The sequence below is a fragment of the Mercenaria mercenaria genome, chromosome 3 (genome assembly GCF_021730395.1).
Source record: "Mercenaria mercenaria strain notata chromosome 3, MADL_Memer_1, whole genome shotgun sequence".
NCBI classification, from domain to species: domain Eukaryota; kingdom Metazoa; phylum Mollusca; class Bivalvia; order Venerida; family Veneridae; genus Mercenaria; species Mercenaria mercenaria.
In genome coordinates this window covers 28058664-28080103 of record NC_069363.1, presented here as the reverse complement: position 1 = coordinate 28080103, position 21440 = coordinate 28058664, and the positions used below count along the sequence as shown (strand labels likewise).

General features: G+C 35.6%; 1 protein-coding gene across 2 annotated transcripts in view; it reads right to left on the bottom strand.

Moving 5' to 3' along the window:
- LOC123525206 (uncharacterized) overlaps positions 1–21440 on the bottom strand; it is a 28812-nt gene that overhangs the window by 6182 nt on the left and 1190 nt on the right. Inside the window, exons 1-2 of one of the 2 annotated variants that reach the window (XM_053538080.1) lie at positions 21249–21267; positions 11644–11720 (exon numbers count right to left, since the gene is read on the bottom strand). In XM_053538080.1, coding sequence (XP_053394055.1) covers positions 11644–11689 — 46 coding nt within the window. In that variant the 5' untranslated portion in view covers positions 11690–11720; positions 21249–21267. Of the gene's footprint in view, positions 1–11643; positions 11721–21248; positions 21268–21440 lie in introns of those variants that run through there. The other variant, XM_053538082.1, reaches the window with a different exon arrangement.

Sequence of the window (21440 nt, the reverse complement as noted above, 5' to 3'; positions counted from 1 at the left end):
TTGACCTAAAGATCATCAAGATTAACATTCTGACTAAGTTTCATAAAGATACAGTCATAAATTTGGCCTCTAGAGTGTTCACAAGCTTTTCCTTGGATTTGACCTAGTGACCTAGTTTTTGACCCCTTCTGATCCAGATTTGAACTTGACATATTAATCATCAAGATTAACATTCTGACCAAGTTTCATTAAGATATGGCCATAAATGTGGCCTCTAGAATGTTAACTAGCTTTTCCTTTGATTTGACCTGGTGACCTAGTTTTTGATCCTACATGACCCAGATTCAAACTGGACCTTGAGATCATCAAGATTAACATTCTGACCAAATTTCATGAAGATACAGTCATAAATGTGGCCTCTACAGGGTAACATTCTGACCAAGTTTCATTGAGATTCGGCCAAAATTGTGACCTCTAGAGTGTTAACAAGCTTTTCCTTTGATTTGACCTGGTGACCTAGTTTCTGATCCCAGATGACCTGATATCGATCTTGTCCAAGATTTTATTGAGGGTTACATTCTGACCAAGTATCATTAAGATTGAGCCAAAATTGTGACCTCTAGAGTGTTAACAAGCTTTTCCTTTGAATTGACCTGGTGACCTAGTTTCTGACCCCAGATGACCCGATATCGATCTTGTCCAAGATTTTATTGAGGGTAACATTCTGACCTAGTATCATTAAAATTGAGCCAAAATTGTGACCTCTAGAGTGTTAACAAGCTTTTCCTTTAATTTGACCTGGTGACCTAGTTTTTGACCCCAGATGACCCAATATCAAACTTTTCAAAGATTTTGCTAAGGGTAATACTCTGGTCAAGTTTCATTAAGATTGGACCAAAATTGTGACCTCTAGAGTGTTAAAAGTCAAATTGTTGACGACGGACGACTGATGGACGGACGAGCGGCGACGGACACAGGGCGATCACAAAAGCTCACCATTGAGCACTCTGTGCTCAGGTGAGCTAAAAAGAAGAAAGTAGGTCAGTAGGTCAAGGTTAAGGGACCATGTAATCACTAAGGGTCATCAACTAGTTATACTTAACAGCATAATATTATGAAATATGTTAGAAAGTTATTGGTTTTTTTTCCAATGCGACTCTATTCATACTTGAAACAAATAAAGGGCCATAACTTCGTGAAAAACCATTGAAATGGAACGTGCTTCACACATGCACAACTACACTTATTACAGATGATAATAGCAACAAGGTTTGATAAAAGTCTGGCATACATTGACTGAGAAATAGCGTGGACAAGTCTTTTCCACATACATATGAAGAAAAAATTAATAAAGGACCATACTGTAAAATCCTTTAATTTCGTGGTCAGGAAATTTCGTGGTTTTGGTCAAAACGTCAATTTCGTGGGGATATGAGTTCGTGGATTTCAACTTTTGAACATGAAATTAAAGGGAATTTTACTTGTTCATTGAGATTAAATTTCATGGATTGACTCAACCACAAAATCTAAGAAAATTAGTCCCCAACGAATATTAATGATTTTACAGTAACTATGTGAAAAATCATTCGAAATAGCACAGACAAATATTTTCCATATACATATAAAGAAAAAATTAATAAAGGGCCATAACTAAGCTCAACCCGGTGGTCGTGGGTTCGAGCCCCAATGGGGTCACGACCATGACTTCTCATATGACACCAATACTGGGTTTTCCAGGAATCGGACTCGAGAGTGGTTCAAATAAGCTTAAAGCTTTCATCATAATCCAGCTAAAATAAATTAGTATAAACTAAACTAACTAAGTGAACAAGAGGACCATGATGGTCCTGAATCGCTCACCTGTCCCCACATGACCCAGTTCTGAACTGAGTATGACATCGTTTTTTTCTATTATTTGACATAGTGGCCTAGTATTTGAGCTCATGTGACCCAGTTTTGAACTTGACCTAGATATCGAGATAAAAATTCTGACCAAGTTTCATGAAGATCCATTGAAAAATATGGCCTCTAGAGAGGTCACAAGGTTTTTCTATTATCTGACCTAATGACTTAGTTTTTGATGGCACTTGACCCAGTTTCGAACCTGACCTAGATACCATCAAGGTGAAAATTCTCACCAATTTTCATGAAGATCTCATGAAAAGTACGGCCTCTAGAGAGGTCACAAGGTTTTTCTATTAACTGGCCCAAGGACCTAGTTTTTAAAGGCACGTGACCCAGTTTCGAACTTGACCTAGATATCATCAAGGTGAACATTCTGACCAATTTTCATGAAGATCTCATGAAAAGTATGGCCTCTAGAGAGGTCACAAGGTTTTTCTATTTTTAGACCTAATGACCTAGTTTTGACCACACGTCATCCACTTTCAAACTTGACCAAGATATAATCAAGGTGAACATGCTGACTAATTTTCATGAAGATCCATTGAAAAATAAGGCCTCTAGATAGGTCACAAGGATTTTCTATTTTTAGACCTAATGACCTAGTTTTTGACCGCATGTGACCCACTTTCGCAACTGACCTAGATATCATCAAAGAGAACATTCAGACCAACTTTCATGAAGATCCATGGAAAAATATGGCCTCTAGAGAGGTCACAAGGTTTTTCTATTTTTAGACCTAATGACTTAGTTTTAGACCACACGTGATCCAGTTTCGAACTTGACCTAGATATCATCAAGGTGAACATTCTGACTAATTTTCATGAAGATCCATTGAAAAATATGGCCTCTAGAGAGGTCATAAAGTTTTTCTATTTTTAGACCTACTGACCTAGTTTTTGAAAGCACGTGACCCAGTTTCGAACTTGACCTAGATATCATCAAGATAAACATTCTGACTAATTTTCATGAATATCCATTTAACAAGAGCTGTCCGTAAGACAGCCAAGCTCGACTATTCGAAATATTGTCCCAGAAGCAGGAAAATATTACCCAAAAAGGTTAGATATCAAAAGAGTTTTAAGTTCAAAAGGGGGAATAATTTGACCAAAATGCATATCAGTTATGGGACTTGCTGCTATCAACTAGTTTTATAACCCCGAAGGCACATGTGAGTTTCAATTCAATATCTGCATTAGTTTTGGAGATAGAAACTTGCATGTAAAACTTTAACCAGAGTTTTCAAAGTCCAAAAGGGGGCATAATATGCCCAAAATACATGCCAGAGTTATGGGACTTGATCCAGTGAGGTTAGTAATTGATCTAGAAAAAGAAAAAATAAGTTTCAAATCTATATGCCTTTTAGAAATAGCTGTACAAATGTATGTACTTGCACGCAAAACTTTAACCAGAATTTGCCAAGTCCAAAAGGGGGCATAATTTGGCCAAAATGAAGGTCAGAGTTATGGGACTTGCTGCTATCAACTAGTTTTATAACCCCGAAGACACATGTGAAGTTTCAAATCAATATCTGCATTAGTTTTGGAAATAATAACTTGCATGTAAAACTTTAACCAAAATTTTCTAAGTCTAAAAGGGGGCATAATTTGCTCAAAAAACATGTCAGAGTTATGGATCTTGACCCAGTGAGGTTGGTAATTGATCTAGAAAAAGAAAAAGTAAGTTTCAAATCTATATGCCTTTTAGTAATAGCTAAATGTACTTGCACGCAAAACTTTAACCAGAATTTTCTAAGTCCAAAAGGGGGCATAATTTGGCCAAAATGAAAGTCAGAGTTATGGGACTTGCTGCTATCAACTAGTTTTGTAACCCCGAAGACACATGTGAAGTTTCAAATCAATATCTGCATTAGTTTTGGAGATAGTAACTTGCATGTAAAACTTTAACCAAAATTTTCTAAGTCCAAAAGGGGGCATAATTTGCTCAAAATACATGTCAGAGTTATGGGACTTGACCCAGAGAGGTTGGTAACTGACCTAGAAAAAGAAAAAATAAGTTTCATAGCTATATGCCTTTAATTGATGGCTGCATGTACTTGCATGCAAAAACTTAACCAAGGTGTGACGCCGACGCCGACGCCAGGGTGAGTAGAATAGTCGAGCTAAAAATATGGCCTCTAGGGAGGTCACAAGGTTTTTCTATTTTTAGACCTACTGACCTAGTTTTTGATGGCACGTGACCCACTTTTAAACATGGCCTAGATATCATCAAGAGAAACATTCTGACCAATTTTCATGAAGATCCATTGAAAAATATGGCCTCTAGGGAGGTCACAAGGTTTTTCTATTTTTAGCCCTACTGCCCTATTTTTTGCCCGCACATGCCCCACTTTAAAACAGGGGCCTAGATTCATCAAGAAAACATTCTGACCAATTTTTGAAGATCCATGAAAATAGGGCCCTTAGGAAGGTCAAAGGTTTTTTTTTTATTTGACCACTGACTGTTTTTGATTGCAGGACCCAGTTTCAAATTGACCTAGTTTCATTAAGGTGTCTTCTGACTAATTTTTTCTGAAGATCATTGAAAAAATAGGGCCCAGAGAGGTCCAAGGTTTTTTATTTTTAGCCTACTGACCAATTTTTTGACCGCTTTGGGACCCAGTTTCAAAATTTGCCTAGATATCAAAAAGATGAACTTTCTGAAAACTTTCATAAAGACCCAGTGAAAAAGTGACCTCTAGAGTGGTCCAAGCAAAAGTTTACGCCGGAGAACACGCACGGACGCAGCACGGACGGGACGACGGACGCTGCGCCTCACAAAGCTGACACTGTCACTTTGGACATGTGAGCTAAAAAAAATTTAAATAAAACCCTCTTCCACATGACAAGTAGGTTGGGCTGATGTAATTACATGTTTGATGGAAATTGGCAAAATTGCTGAAAAATAGCACGGACAAATTTGTCTCAGAGGCAAACGGAGCAGAATCCGAATCCCCCCAGTATAATTTTTTTTTTTTACTTTTTTTGGTTACTCTGGTAAAGTAATTTTTTAAAAATTTAATTTCCCTTTTGAAGGGTCTGTTTGTTGTACAGTGGGCTTGACTTGAACAAAACCCAGTTAATTTCTTTTCGGGAAATGTTTGTTGGTAATTACACAAGACATAAAAAAAAACCCTACTTTTTTTTGGAAATTGTATCTTCAGAAATTTATATTAAAGGGGGGGAAATAAAATTAAAAAAGGGAAAAAAAACCATTTTAAAATCAAAAGATAATGCCAAATTATCAAAAAAACTTCCCTCCATGTACCCCAAAGCAATCCTTTTGTTTTTAAATAACAGTTTTATAGAATACCCAAAAAACTTAACCATTTCTAGCGTTTTTTTCAAAATGTAGAAAGCAAAAAATTTTTTGTTGATTGTTTTAGGAGTTAGCCCCATTAATGGCAAGGCTCTAATTTAGGTCATGCATTGAAAAAGTTGAGCGTGTGTCTTAGGGGGAGTCTGTTTTTGTTGAGCTTTAGGTAGTTTTCCGTTTGATAAACCCGAAGTGATGGGTAAAAGCCCTTTTTCCCGGGAAAAAGCAGAATAAAGACTGGATTCGGGTACGGAATGAAAATCATTTTATGAATTAATTGCAACTGTGAGTAAATTTTTTACAAAGGACTGTTGCTATATTTGTAAAATAAAATTGATATTAAAACATACAAGTTAAATAATTCAAAAAAATGTTTAAAAATTTGGTGAAATGTAAGGTTAATTTAATCAGGTCAAAATTCAAAAAAAAGCACAGGCCCATACATTTTTTTTTCATCAAAATTTAGGCCCGTATTTATTTTCAACTGTGAGAAGTTTTATCAAAAAATTTCATTGTAGAAAAAAATTTTGTTCGCGAAAAAGTTATGAAAGTTATGATTTTCCATGACTCCCCTTATGAAATATTGCGTGAGGTTATTTTAAATCAGTCTAGCAAAAAATCAGGCCCCCCCAAAAAACCTTTTCCCCCTTTTTTTTATTTCTAAATTTTTTAGGTATTTCTGAAGTTTTGAAAAACGTGTTAATCAAATTCTACATTGTAGAAATAATTTTGATCCAAATGTGCGGAACTACCTTAATGTAATTTTAGGTCTTAAGTTTTATTAGTTTTTTAATTAACAATTAGCAACAACATCTTGGTTTTAAGGATGTAATTACATATACATGTCAGTGGTAGACATAGTGTAGTATACATTAATGACACCCATGTTTTAAATATGTGAATTATTTTATGTACCTGTATTGTATGTACACAGGTGAGACTATAATAAAGACTAAATATGTCTTGTAGAAAGAACTAGAATGCTGAAGCCCAAAGGGCAAAAATGTCAAGCCCATTATAAATTTGTTGACACAACACCTGAATGACTCAAAGTTTCATTTCAATATCTTGACCCAAACTAAAGTTATTTAGTGGAAACGATCATCCACAAAAAAAATCTTAAACAGGTAGATTAGGTCAAAATACACCTAAACATTTTATGTATCATCCATGTTGTACAACAGAAAAGTGGTGTAAGTTTTTCTGAATGACCAAAAATAAAAAAGTTACAATATAAGCTATTTATAGGAAAAACAAAGGGAAGTAATTCTAAACAAATTATAAGTGAACAAAAAAAAATTCCAAATAAAAATCCTTACCAGGTACAGATATGTCAAACTACACCTAAAATTTGAAAAACCATCCATGTTGTACCACAGTGAGGTTGTCTCAGTTTTTCCATACGGCTAATAATAAACAAGAGGGCCATGAAGGCCCTGTATCGCTCACCTGACCTACTGACCTAAAGATCATAAAGATTAACATTCTGACCAAGTTTCATTAAGATATGGTCATCAATGTGGCCTCTAAAGTGGTCATAAATGTGGCCTCTAAAGTGTTAACTAGCTTTTCCTTTGATTTCACCCCGTGACCTAGTTTTTGACCCACACGACCCAGATTCGAACTTGACCTAAAGATCATAAAGTTTAACATCCTGACCAAGTTTCATGGAGATACAGTCATAAATGTGGCCTCTACAGTGTTAACAAGCTTTTCCTTTGATTTGACCTAGTGACCTAGTTTTTGACCCCACCTAACCCAGATTTGAATTTGACCTATAGATCATCAAGATTAACATTCTGACCAAGTTTCATTAAGATACGGTCATAAATGTGGCCTCTAAAGTGTTAACTAGCTTTTCCTATGATTTGACCTGGTGACCTAGTTTTTGACCTGACATGACCCAGTTTCAAACTTGACCTAAAGATCATCAAGTTTAGCATTCTGACTAAGTTTCATGAAGATACAGTCATAAATGTGGCCTCTAGAGTGTTAACAAGCTTTTCCTTTGATTTGACCTAGTGAACTAGTTTTTGACCCCACCTGACCCAGATTTGAACTTGACCTATAGATCATCAATATTAACATTTTAACCAAGTTTCATTTAGATACGGTCATAAATGTGGCCTCTACAGTGTAAACTAGCTTTGCCTTTGATTTGACCTGGTGACCTAGTTTTTGACCCTACATGACCCAGATTCAAAAAGTACCTTGAGATCATCAAGATTAACATTCTGACTAAGTTTCATGAAGATACAGTCATAAATGTGGCCTCTACAGTGTTAACAAGCTTTTAATTTGATTTGACCTTGTGACCTAGTTTTTGATCCCAGATAACGCAATAGTTAACTCATCCAAGGTTTTACTGAGGGTAACATTCTGACCAAGTTTCATTAAGATTGGGCCAAAATTGTGACCTCCAGAGTGTTAACAAGCTTTTATTTTGATTTGACCTAGTGACCTAGTTTTTGATCCAAGATAACCCAATATCTAACTCGTCCAAGATTTTGTTGAGGGTAACATTCTGACCAAGTTTCATTTAGATTGGGCTAAAATTGTGAACTCCAGAGTGTTAACAAGTTTTTCCTTTGATTTGACCTAGTGACCTAGTTTTTGATCCCAGATGACCCAATATCAAACTCGTCCAAGATTTTATTGAGGGTAACATTCTGACCAAGTTCCATTAAGATTGGGCTAAAATTGTGACCTCTAGAGTGTTAACAGTTAAATTGTTGACAACGACGGACGACTGACGCCGGACAACGACGGACGCTGGACACAGGGCAATCACAAAAGCTCACCATTGAGCACTTTGTGCTCAGGTGAGCTAAAAAGGTACAAAATAAGCTATTTGTAGTAACAACAAAGGGAAGTAATTATAAGAAAAATTATAAGTCCACAAAAAAAGGGATCTAGCAAATAAATAAAAGACTGATTAATGCATGTCAAATTTACGGCCTAAGATCTTATATCACCTTTAACTTCTAAGTGTGACACTGACCTTTGAGGTAGGGGCCTAGGGTTTGAACGAGACACCATGTCTCACTGAGGCAAACATTTATGCCAAATAAAAGTAAGATTGTTCAATGCATGTCAAAGCTGTGGCACGGACAAGCTCTATAATGACCTTTGACCCATAAGTGTGACCTTGACCTTTGAGATAGGGATCTGGGGTTTGCACATGACACTCGGTCTCATGAAGGTGAATATTCATGACAAATAATAAAAGACTGCGCCATACTTGTCAAAAGTTATGGCCTGGACAAGCTCTAAAATGACCTTTGACCCCTTAGTGTGACATTGGCCTTTGAGATAAGTACCTAGCGTTTGCAACACTCTGTCTCATGTAGGTTAACATTCATGCCATATACTAGAGATAGTATCTAAAATTTTAAATCATGAAAAGCAATTAAACAAGAGCTGTCACAGGAGACAGCGCACTCGACTATTTTGATGCTGGATAGTGACAATAGGCACATCTGAGGAAGCTGGAGCAGTCACTGGAGTGTTTAATGACTCCAATGTGGATGAAGATATTGGACAATAGCTCAAGTCTCTGTCAAAAGTATTAAGTAATAAGAGAGATAAAGATAAAGTGTATCAAAACATTAAATAAGTGTAATTGGTGCAAGAGGGATGCACCTTTTGTCATATGATGTAGGTGATGATATGGAACAATTACTTCACTATGAATAAAATCCATTCAATAATAACTGAGATATAGTGAAAATGCATCAAAATTAACCTTAAATTCTAAGTAAAAGGGGGCATAATTCATGAAATATAGGTACCAGAGTTATGGACCTTGTGTCATATGATGTGGCTGATAAAGTTGAACAAATATTTTAAGTTTGAATCAAATCCATTTAGTAATAACTGAGATAGAGTGAAAGTGTATAAAAACTTTAACCTGAAATTCTAAGTAAAAAGGGGGAGTAATTCATGAAATATTGGTACCAGAGTTATGGACCTTGTGTCATATGATGTGGGAGATGATGTGGAACAACTACTTTCAGTTTAAATCAAATCCATTTAGTAATAACTGAGATACAGTGAAAGTGCATCAAAACTTTAACCTGAAATTCTAAGTAAAAAGGTGGGATAATTCATGAAGTATTAGTGCGAGAGTAAGGAATAACTATCTTAAGTTTGAAACAAATCCATCAAGTAATTACAGAGACGAAGAGAAAGTGCATCAAAACTTTAACCAAGGTGCGGACGGTGAGGACGGCGACACTGGGTTGAGTAGGATAGCTCTCCATACTTAGTATAGTCGAGCTAAAAATTAACTTTGGTTGTTTAAATATAACATTTAAGATGGAATATAATACATAAGTCTTAATTTGATCATTTTGATGCATGCTGTCTAAGATTGCTCTTGCAGATAGTCCTACCTATCAAGTCATTGATCAATATTTAATCCCCAATTATAACTGGATTATTGTAGATAGAACTTAACTCAATGCAAAAAAAAAATGTCAAATACATGATTTTTGTATGACAATGTCACATCGGAAAATGTTGTAAGTCCAATAAAATAAATTCAGATCCGCTACTTAAGCTGAAATTTAGATATAATGTTATTTCTACCATATCACACATCATTATTATATAAAAACAAGCAAATTCGATGAATTGGAATCCCCCGCCGAAAGGGTCAGAGTTGAGGAACGGCAAAAAAATATATCCAGCAAAAAGTTAAGAATGTTACCAAGAAGCAAATAATTTCATTAGTCAAAACCAAATTAAAAGAAAATGAATGGTTTGTTTGGGTGGGGCTTGGGGGGGTGAGGACACAACAGTTTACATGTTGATTATAAATACTGATAGAAAATGAAAAATGAAAAAAAAAAAAAAAAAATGGGGGGGGGGGGGGGGGACCAAGGTAAGGTGGTGACCAGGTGTAGGTACACAACATCACATGTTTATAATAAATGTTCATGGAAAAGAATGAAAGAAGTTTAATGAAATTCTTCCAATTGGTTGGTTTGTTATGTACAGATCTGTGGATTTTTAAACAATTAAAGGGCAATAACTATATGGAAAATTGACCAATCGAAAAAAACCTTGAAGGGCATCGTCGCAGTATCTTGGTTCATGTCTGTTTCAAGTTTGATGAAATTCTACCTGCTAGTTACTGAGAAATGGCTGCAGACGGACATTTTTCATTAAATCAAGGGCAATAACTCTGACGGAAATTGACCTATCAAAAAAAAAACTTGACGGGCATCAGCACAGTATCTTGGTTCATGTCTACTTCAAATTTGATGAAATTCTACCTGTTAGTTACTGAGAAATAGCTGCAGACGGACATTTTTTATTAAATCAAGGGCAATAACTCTGAGGGAAATTGACCAATCAAAAAAAAAACTTGACGGGCATCATCGCAGTATGTTGGTTCATGTTTATTTCAAGTTTCATGAAATTCTACCAAGTAGTTACTGAGAAATGGCTGCGGACGGACGGACGGACGGACGGACGGACTGACAACGCCATTTCAATACCCCCCTCCCGATTTCATCGGCGGGGGATAACAAGAAAGCATTTACCATGAAATTTGAAATTACAATGAAATTAGAGCAGCTTTTGAGAAAAGCGCATTTCTCCCACAACCGCCTAATCATCTAGTTTGGCATTTCTTCTCCATTATGTACATTGTATCTGAGTCAACCATGCACCAAGTCCTGTATCATTGGCATCAGTATTTTCTGTAATTCAAGGGCCATAATCCTGAAGTGCCTGGACCGATTTTGCTAGTTATCGAACTTGGCCGAGGACTTATTGGAAAACCCATTTTGTTTGGTGAAGATCGGATGAAAAATGTTCGACTTAAAGAGTGCGGACAAGATTTGTGACAGACAGACACACGCATAGACAGAAGTAATTCAATATGTCTCCCACCACACTGGTGTGAGAGACATAATGACTTATCACTAAGTTTTTAACCATACAGTTACTTCATTCTTCCTATTAACTGGTGTCATACAGGTGTACAGGTTAATGCAGGGAATGATTATTATTTGTGTCGTTGATTGATCTCCAGTACTATGTCTACATATACAAACAAGATTCCTTTACGCATGTCAAAGTTATGGTCCAGACAAGATCAGAAATGACATTTGACCTCCAAGTGTGAACTTGACCTCTGAGATAGGAACCTATGGTTTGCACATGACACTCCATCTCATTAAGGTAAACATTCATGCCAAATACAAACAAGATTGCTCCACGCATGTTAAAATTATTGTCTGGACAAAAAATAATGAACAAGCATGCACTAACTAATGCACATACATGGAACAGCCATTTGGATGACTATGTATTCGCTTTCCGCAAGCAGGCAAGCAAAAATCAACAATTTTTTTTCATTTTTGGAAAATTTCTGGAAGGTAATATCACCAAATACCTGCTATAAGACTACTGAAAACATTGTACAAGACTGGCAGAGCTAAAATCCAGATGCAGTCATCAGAAAAGAGCAGTTACCTGATGGTATAAGGTACAATCCTCTCATTCTAGACAACATCCTCATTGCCTATAATCCACATAGAAGACACACCAAACTAAAATGGAAATATCAAAAATGATTGGACATGTGAGATGTTTTCTCATTTATGAATTATATAGTAATGTTCCAGTAAAGATGTAATGAAAATATTATCTCTGAATTGTAGATGAAAACAAAAGCTTAAGGGACATGGCAACCCTCAACTGCATTTCACCAAATAATTAAACTTACTTTGGTCCAAACATCAATATAAACACTCATCATATCTACCTATTCTTTTGATAGCTGATCTTTTTAACAGAAAATCAATGCAAATATAAAGTATCTAAAAGAGATATATTCTGTAGTAAATGCATCAAGAAATGTGACATTTAATAGCATAACGAATAATTTATGGCAATTTTGCATACCCAACCAGAAAACAATAAGATTTTTTTTGAATGTCGGGCATTAGTTCATATAGCACAGGAAGTTTATAGGCATCAGTAAAATGCCATAGATGATGAAATAACAATAACAATTCAGTACAATGAAAATATTTTCATCCATTTGCATGCATACACTTGAAATTTTCAGTGCGTCAGTTCTCTCTCATAGCTGCCTAGAAAAAAAACAAACTTTATATCATTTGACAATTTTAAGGCAAAACCCCCAGGAATATGAAAAAGGCAGCAGCTAGGGTTCCAGTAAGCAGTTCTCTAGACCTGTGAAAAATATGATTGCAATACGATAAATAATAAATTGCAATTTGTACTGGTTGGGAACCAATTTCCGGACAGGACCAGTTTCCGGACACATGTAATATCCGCTTTATTTCGTTGTTATTCATGTAATTGTTTCATCTACATCATTTAGATGTTTGTTCTTCATGTCTATAACAAACTAATATTTTATAAGGCTGTATAATGTTTGGATTTTTGATAACTCACCTGCGTTTACAAAACAACTTTCTGTCTTAATGGGGCATGAAGATAGCATTGCGCATGCGCAGTAGTTCACACATACCGAGGTATCAAGTGGGGAAGAAATAAGCAAACTACATAATGATTGTCAGCTGATAACATGTTCTACTTTTAATTTCACGCTAAAAGTTACGTAAGATGCAGGGCTGTTGATTTTTGCACTAATTTTATTCTATATCTATTGGAATTATCAAGAATTCGTATAAGACAAAATTAGAGCTTTTTATAGTCAACCTTGGTTTGCGTTCGTAGCTGATATTGAACGGCGGGTTATGTTTCATGTGCAATTTTGAAGAGATGAATGATAAAGAAATGTGTAGAAATAGTTTAATTACTTATTTTGATATCAAATTAACAACAAAACACCGTCAAAATATTTGTCCGGATACTGGTTTACCTGACGGGAAAAATAACTTATTTTAGTGACCCCATTTGAGGCCCTATGGAACCCACATTTTACATCATAACGCGATGCTGATTACAGCATCGGATGTGGAAGGAGCTGAAGTTTGTGCAGTATGGGCTTCATTTATGTCAAATATTTTTTTAGGGAATAATGGAGCCGAAATATGAAAATGTGTCCGGAAAATGGTTCCCAACCAGTACACTGTAATCGGAAGCTTTTATCAAATTCTTGTTTTTCTCGGGACTGATGAATTAAAATAATAAACTTTATGTTTTCTTTAAGACATGGATTGTGTTCAATAGCTCATCAATTGTTGAATTCATTTTACTGATTGAGTAGATAAATAATAGTGACTACCAGAAATTTCATGAGTTATTGTCCGGACACCATGAAAACCAACAGACTGACCAACAAGCTCACTCCTATATAGAGCAGGTGCATGTATTATCGACAGTCTACAGTTATCGACAGTTCTGTAGATCTTAACTGATTTTTAAGTGAAATAACGCCATGGAAACCGTACAATATCACAATGTATCAGAAATATATTTTATGTGTTTGTTTCGTTGTTTTTGAAAGCTGTGTGCCATATTTTTGACTGACCAGAGACAATTTCGTCAGCCATTGTTTGTTGCTGTTTCTAAAAATAGAAGTGCTTACGTCATGCGGTAAGAGCACCGCTGTCCTGTAGTTTTGGTGTGTTACTTATGTTTATTTGACCATATGACGTATATTTGTAGGTTGCATACCACTAAATATTACAGGCATTCATTGCCGGTGTCATACTGGGGTGTGCCGATAACTGTCTCCGAATTTCAGTGATGTCTACAGTTATCAACATGGTCCCTAATAATATTTGAAAATGTTACAAAGTGGGTATTTTAGTCATCAACCTCTTAAAGTCTTTTCTTATTTAAACTGAGTAAAGGAAAATGGTTAATCTGTAGCATTTAAATGCTTACAAACCATTTTATCCGTGATTTTAGATGTCATCTCAACATAACAAGAGGCTGAAATATTCTCCCTCAAAAATGAGAGCTGCCATTGAAATATTGCGTGATGGCTTGGCCAAAGCAAAGGCAGCAAAACTGTATGGTGCGCCCCACACAACTTTACAGGTAAACTGGCAGGCCGGGTACCAGAAGAGCCAACACAACCAAGACCACCATCATTCTTGACACCCACGGAGAAAAAAATGCTGATCCGTTACGTAGACTTAATGGTAAAATCGGTACATAGACAAATTCATCTGAATGGACGAAAGCTATATTTTCTTTTGCAAGTTTTCAAGGAAATGAAAACGTCATGCTTGATAATTTTTCATTTCCAGACGGGTGACCTAATTCACTTATGGAAAAATACCATTTAGACTCTACACTGATATTATTTCTGTTTAATACCCTCAACGATCCGATAACAATTATACAACCAGTGGCCAATTTTAATTTGTATAATGTTGTCGTTGTAACCATGTGATTCAAAAGAGAGGCTAGCTAGCATGTCCTCTGCACAATTTTTGATTAAGTAAATAGTTTTATGAGGATAAGTTGAACGTCAATACATTTATTTATAAAACACTGCATCAAATTTCTAGAAAATCAAATGGTCATACATAGCTGTCGATAACTGTATGTCAAAAAAGAAGATTGATTTTTTTATTGTCATAACATGGACATAATTATCACAGTAACTGGGAAATACCTTTTGGAAAGTCCAATCAACAAGACTGAAGAGGGTCAGGACCCTATATCGCTCATCTGTTAAACTTGGAATCATCAAGATAAACATTCTGACCAAGTTTCATAAAGATAGGGTCATAAATATGGCCTCTAGAGTGTTAACAAGCTTTTCCTTTGGTTTGAGCAGGTGACATAATTTTTGACCCCACATGACCAAGTTGCAAACTTGGCCTAGGAATCATCAAGATAAACATTCTGACCAAGTTGCATGAAGATAGGGTCATAAATGTGGCCTCTAGGGTGTTAATAAGTTTTTCATTTGATTTGACCGGGTGACCTAGTTTTTGATTCCACATGACCCAGTTCAGTCTTAGGAATTTTGCCAGAATAGAGTACAATTTTGTGCTCTCTGCTATCTCCTAAGTACTGTTATATTCTCAGCATGAATTGGCCATAACTAAATGCTGACCACTGCTGGTGAAAGATAATACTACTTGATAAACTGCTCCAGATGTTTTATGCTGGTGCATGTGAGATTTCATTGTAGTATGTTGAAAATTTAGTCTTCAGTGAAATAATCAGTCACAATTAATTTTTTAAGCAGGTGTATTTATTCAGAGAAACTTCAGAATATTTTTTTTTCAATAAAACACAAAATCAAATTTACACTGGTTAAATTTCAATTGCAGGGTCTATCACTGGTTTTGTTATAAACTATATTTATCAGTATTTAAGGCCTAAAAAAAAAATGTCTATTTCCTGTAACCGACAGACCGTAAGTTTTTACCACCGACCGCAATTTTTTTATGGGCTGAAATTCAAGTTCTCATATCTTTATTGATTAAAGTGATAATTTAGTTGTATGCGACCTCGTCGCGCATAGTAACAAACGTTCCCGGTTCCGTCGACATGAAACAACAAGACGAAAAGCCTGTCTGTTGATAGACCCGAGGTTCCGGGTTTCTACCCACGAAAATGGAGAAGTTTTCTTTGATGCGTATCGAGTTCAGAAGTCCTGCCCCTTGTCAATCAAAATCTCGGTGAATTTCAATACTGTTCACCGCCACAAGCGAAAGTCTGGCAGTAGGCAGTTGCAAACTTGGCCTAGGAATCCTCAAGATAAACATTCTGACCAAGTTTCATGAAGATAATGTTCATAAATGTGGCCTCTGGAGTGTTAACATTTAACCTGGGGACCTAGTTTTTGACCCCCCATGACTCAGTTTCGAACTTGGCCTAGAGAGCATCAAGACAAACATTCTATGCAAGTCTGTTTCAAATCAAAGTATAAATGAAACCTCTACATGGCTGAAAGGGCCGAAATAGAAACAGGTTGCAATATATCGGAAAAATCACAGGACCATTCAATCGGTTGATCAGTGTTATTTGGATGCTTTGTAAACAATTTTCTTTACACTGATAAATGTAAAAGAGGGCAAAAAAAAACATTGTTGCAGCAAAAACAAACAAATTAGTCAGATATTTTTGCTGTTCAACACTGACTGTTATCTCTTTGTGACGATGTAGTGTCACCGATACTGGATGACATCTTATGGGAGAATGCATACTGCGGTGAACGAATTGATGTCCACCTTCATTCAAAGTGAAAAAGAAAACAACAGTATGGAACAAAAGAATTTCAGAATACATTAAAGAATAGAGAAAAAATATCTTTGGTACTATGAATGAAAACACACGTGTTTACATTGATCACAGGCATGTAAAAACAAGACAATACTGTTTTAATTAATCACTTTTCATTACAATTTTAAATACATTTTTGTATTAAACATGTACTTTTATGCAGTTAATCAATCCAGGCTAATGATATATACCGTGTATACTGTAAGCAAAAAATACTCAGTTGTTTGTGCGAGATTGGTGAAATACCCAATCGGTTTTAGCAAATACCCCATTACTTCTAAAAAGGCTGGGTAATGATATTATTTTTACCCAGTTCAAATCTCCAATACCCAATTCAGACAAAAAGAGATGGGTAAATACCCAATTGCACCAAAAGCTTATCTGGAGCTCTGCCTAAAGTATTTTAAGTCTGTTAAATTTGGCGCCTAACGTAAATAACTCACGAGTAGATATGAATGGACACCTTGGAGCTTCCCACAGAGGTTCCAACTCATGGAATTCAAGGGCATATTCTAAAATGGAGGGGGTGTATGTAGTAGGGTAGAGCATAAGGGTGCACTTATACTTCCTTGCTATTGAGCTAGCTTTTATAGCGATGTGGTAGTGTCCGCCTTAGGTGTGAGAGGTCCCAGGTTCGATTCCCGGTCAGGTCTGAAGTATTTTCAGTCTGTTACATTTAAAAGGTAAAAATTAATAAATTTTGGCTCTTTCAGGGGTCAATCAGGAGTTGTAACTTTGTAACCTATGATTGCATCTGATGGATTCATCATGGAATCCAAGATCTATTGTTGAGATATTTTGCAAGTTTGTATGAAATAAAACCATAAATGAAGTCTCTATATGGCTGCAAAAGCCAAAATAGCAAAATTTGGCCCTTTTAAGGGCCGTAACTCTGGAACCCATGATGGGACCTGGTCAGTTTTCAAAAAGAACAGATATTATGTCAATACAAGTTGTGTTCAAGTTTGATTAAAATCAATTACAAAATGTGGTCTCTATTGTGTTCACAAGCCAAAATAGCCAATTTTGGCCTTTTAACTTAAGGGGCCATAACTCTGGAACACATGATGGGATCTGCCCAGTTTTCTTAAGGAACTGAGATATTATGCCCATATTATACAAGTTATGTACAAGTCTGATTAAAATCAATTGCAAAATGTGGTCTCTATCGTGTTTACAAGAAATTATTGACGGACGGACGAAGGGTGATCACAAAAGCTCACCCTGTCACTATGTGACAGACAAGCTAAAAACCGCTTTACATATAAGGGCAGATATTACAAGTAAACAAAGAATGTACTTCTGTAATTATATTTAGGTTAAACTGTCGATAACTGTGTCACCTGCTCTACTCGCCCCCACCCCGGAGTTTGTAGGGGTATAAATATTATAAACAAGAGCTGTCTGATGACAGCGCGCTCGACTATTCGAAGAATTGATTGGAGAATGGGGTCAAAATATTTCCATAGATTTTCAGACAAAAGAAAAAAATGGATTAAACAAAAAAATGTTCCTGTATTTGTGGATTTCGATTAGTCTTGCACTAAATGGCAATGTGTGACCATGATGGCAAATGTGTTAAGTTATATGTCAGGCAAAATATGGACTTGTATGAAAAATGTAACTAATTTCTAAGTCCAAAAAGGGCCATAATTCAGTAAAAATAGTTGACAGAGTTATGTACTCTTGCCTACAGATGGAAATCATGTTGATAAACTAGTGTTAAAAGTTTCAAAGCCACAGTTCAAATAGTTTTGACAAAACGCTGACTTGTAAGAAAAACTGAACAAATTTCAAAGTCCAAAAAGGGCCATAATTCAGCCAAAATAGTTGTCAGAGTTATGTACTCTTGCCTACAGATGGAAATCATAATGATAAACAAGTGTTTAAAAGTTTAAAAGCCATATGTCAAATAGTCTTGACAAAACATGGACATATACAAAACAGAACCAATTTCCAAGTTCAACAAGAGCACCGCCTTGCGGGTGCTGACGCTCATCTGATTTTTTTTGTGTAATAGAAATATTGTCCTACCCATGATTTTCTAAGTCTAAAAAGGGCCATCATTCTTGCAAAAAGCAGGATAGAGTTATGTTTCTTGATGTACAGTGTCCACTTATGATGGTGAAAAACTGTTGCAAGTTTTAAAGCAATAGCTTTGATAGTTTATGAGAAAAGTTGACTTAAACATAATACTCAACCAAGAAAATGATTTTCTAAGTCCAAAAGGGGCAATAATTATTGCAAAAAGCAGGATGGAGTTATGTTGCTTGCTGTACAGGGTCAGCTTATGATGGTGAACAAGTGTTGCAAGTTTCAAAGCAATATCTTTGATAGTTTAAGAGAAAAAGTTGACCTAAACATAAAACTTAACCAAGAAATCTGATATTTTCTAAGTCCAAAAGGGGCCATAAATCTTGCAAAAAGCAGGACGGAGTTATGTTTCTTGCTGTACAGGGTCAACTTATGATGGTGAACAAGTGTTGCAAGTTTTAAAGCAATAGCTTTGATAGTTTAGGATTAAAGCTGACCTAAACATAAAACTTAACCAAGAAAACTGATTTTCTAAGGCCAAAAGGGGCAATAAATCTTGCAAAAAGCAAGATGGAGTTATGTTTCTTGATGTACAGGGTCAGCTTATGATGGTGAACAAGTATTCCAAGTTTCAAAGCAATAGCTTTGATAGTTTAGGAGAAAAGTTGACCTAAACATAAAACTTAACCAAGAAATCTGATATTTTCTAAGTCCAAAAGGGGCCATAAATCTTGCAAAAAGCAAGATGGAGTTATGTTTCTTGCTATACAGGGTCAGCTTATAATGGTGAACAAGTATTCCAAGTTTCAAAGCAATAGCTTTGATAGTTTAGGAGAAAAGCTGACCTAAACATAAAACTTAACCAGGCAACGCCGACGCAGACGCCGACGCCGACGCCGACAACCGCTCAAGTGATGACAATAACTCATCATTTTTTTTCAAAAAATCAGATGAGCTAAAAAGGGCCATAATTCAGCCAAAGAAGATGACAGAGTTATGTACTCTTACCTATTGATAGAGACTATTACACTGAACAAGTTATAAAAGTTTCAAAGCTATATGTCAAACACTTTACACAAAATATAAACTGGTACGAAAAACTTAACCAAGATTTCTAAGTCAAAAGGGGCCATAATTCAGCCAAAATGCGTGATGGAGTTGTGTACTCTTGCCTACAACTGGACATGGTGATGGTAAACAAATGTTGAAAGTTTCAAAGCTTTATCTCAAAAGACTTTGTCAAAATATGAACTGGTACGAAAAACTTAACCAAGATTTCTAAGTCAAAAGGGGCCATAATTCAGTCAAAATGCTTGACAGAGTTATGTACTCTTGCCTATAACTGGACATGGTGCTGGTAAACAAGTGTTGAAAGTTTCAAAGCTTTATCTCAAAAGACTTTGTCAAAATGTGGACTGGTACGAAAAACTTAACCAGGGTGTGACGCCGACGCCGACGCCGTGGTGAGTAGGATAGCTCTACTTATTCTTCGAATAGTCGAGCTAAAAATGCAATAACAGCAACTTTATGACAACTAATCATAACTTTTACATACTGGTAATACAGTACATGTATATTAATTTTTGGACTTCTAGACTTCAGGTCTAGAGATCCGGTTACCAGACCCCTAGCCACTACGAGAAAACAGGTCGGAGACTTCCCCTGGATTGAGAGACATTCTCTCGATCTAAACATTGTCTCTCGTTCGAGAGACAAAATGTCTTTCGATCGAAAGACTCAAATTAGCTTAAGCAATGAAAATCATTGAAAGAGTAATTAAAACTCTTTCTAGAATGTGCAAATTTATTTCAAATGTAGAAAATTATCTTTCTTTTATCAAATTTTCAAAATCAAAATTATATGACCTAGAATTTTAACACGGGTATCGTTACAGGTCAGAGACCACCAATTCAAAAAAGTACAGGGAACTTGCTGGGAATGAGGTAAGTGTATACCTGGGAATAAGGTAACGTCTGTGCGTTCTGATTGGTCGGTCATGTAAACAAACCCAGGAAGTGATTATTTTTTCAAAACTAATATTTTTTCACTGCATTTACAGAATTTATTATACATTTTGACAAAATTTGCTAGGTTTTATGTGTATTGAAAAAAAGTTTTATCAAACGAATTTCTTCCGCTATGTCAATGATGTAAACAGGGGGTCATCTCATTCACACGAAAATTTTGGCAAAAGTATCACTATTCATATGTTTTTCGTCCGATATTTTAGTAGAACTAAGATAGTTCTTGAAAAACTTGTAATTAGATACATCCCTGTTTCTCGTATTTTCAGGGTTTCTCATATTCTCGTATTTTGCCTAAAGTTGTCAAATAATTTAATGTTAATTTTGTTATTTTCTAGACAGGAATGATACAAAACTGACACACTGAAAATTTTAAGTGATTTGAACGCATACTGATGAAACTATCAGCATTTTACTCAATTTTAAAAAAAAATCCTTATTTTTTTCTGGTGGTGTTAGCAAATTTGCCATAAATTATTGATTATGCAATTAAATGTCATATTTCTTGATGTATTTACTACAGAATATGTCTTTTTATTACACAATGGTTATTTTAATGTTTTAAATTCTACAACTTATTTGTGATGAAAAGTCAAATCTAAATCCACGAGAATATGAGAAACTCTTGGTCCATTTCTGCGGGTGAGGGTGGTATCAAATGCAGTAACAAAATAATTAAATGTGATAATTTCTGTAATATTTTATGGCTCCATCTGAAAGACAAGTGAATTTTCTTCAAAATAACACCCAAAACCTGTTTATGAAATGGTTAATCTGTTACTGGGAATAAAAACAACCCTTAAGCCCCCGAGAATATGAGAAAACTGGATATACCTAATTCTTCATATTCCGTGGTTTGTCGTTCATTCCATGGCTCTCAAAATTATGATTGTGCCGCTGCCACGCATGTCCGAAGTTCATGCAAGTTTCTCAGAAAAGTAAACAAAGATTTGTGGGCATCCAAAAATGCTTAATAAACAGGTTAGTACAGCTTATTTACTTAAACATACGGAAATGTGAAAAAAA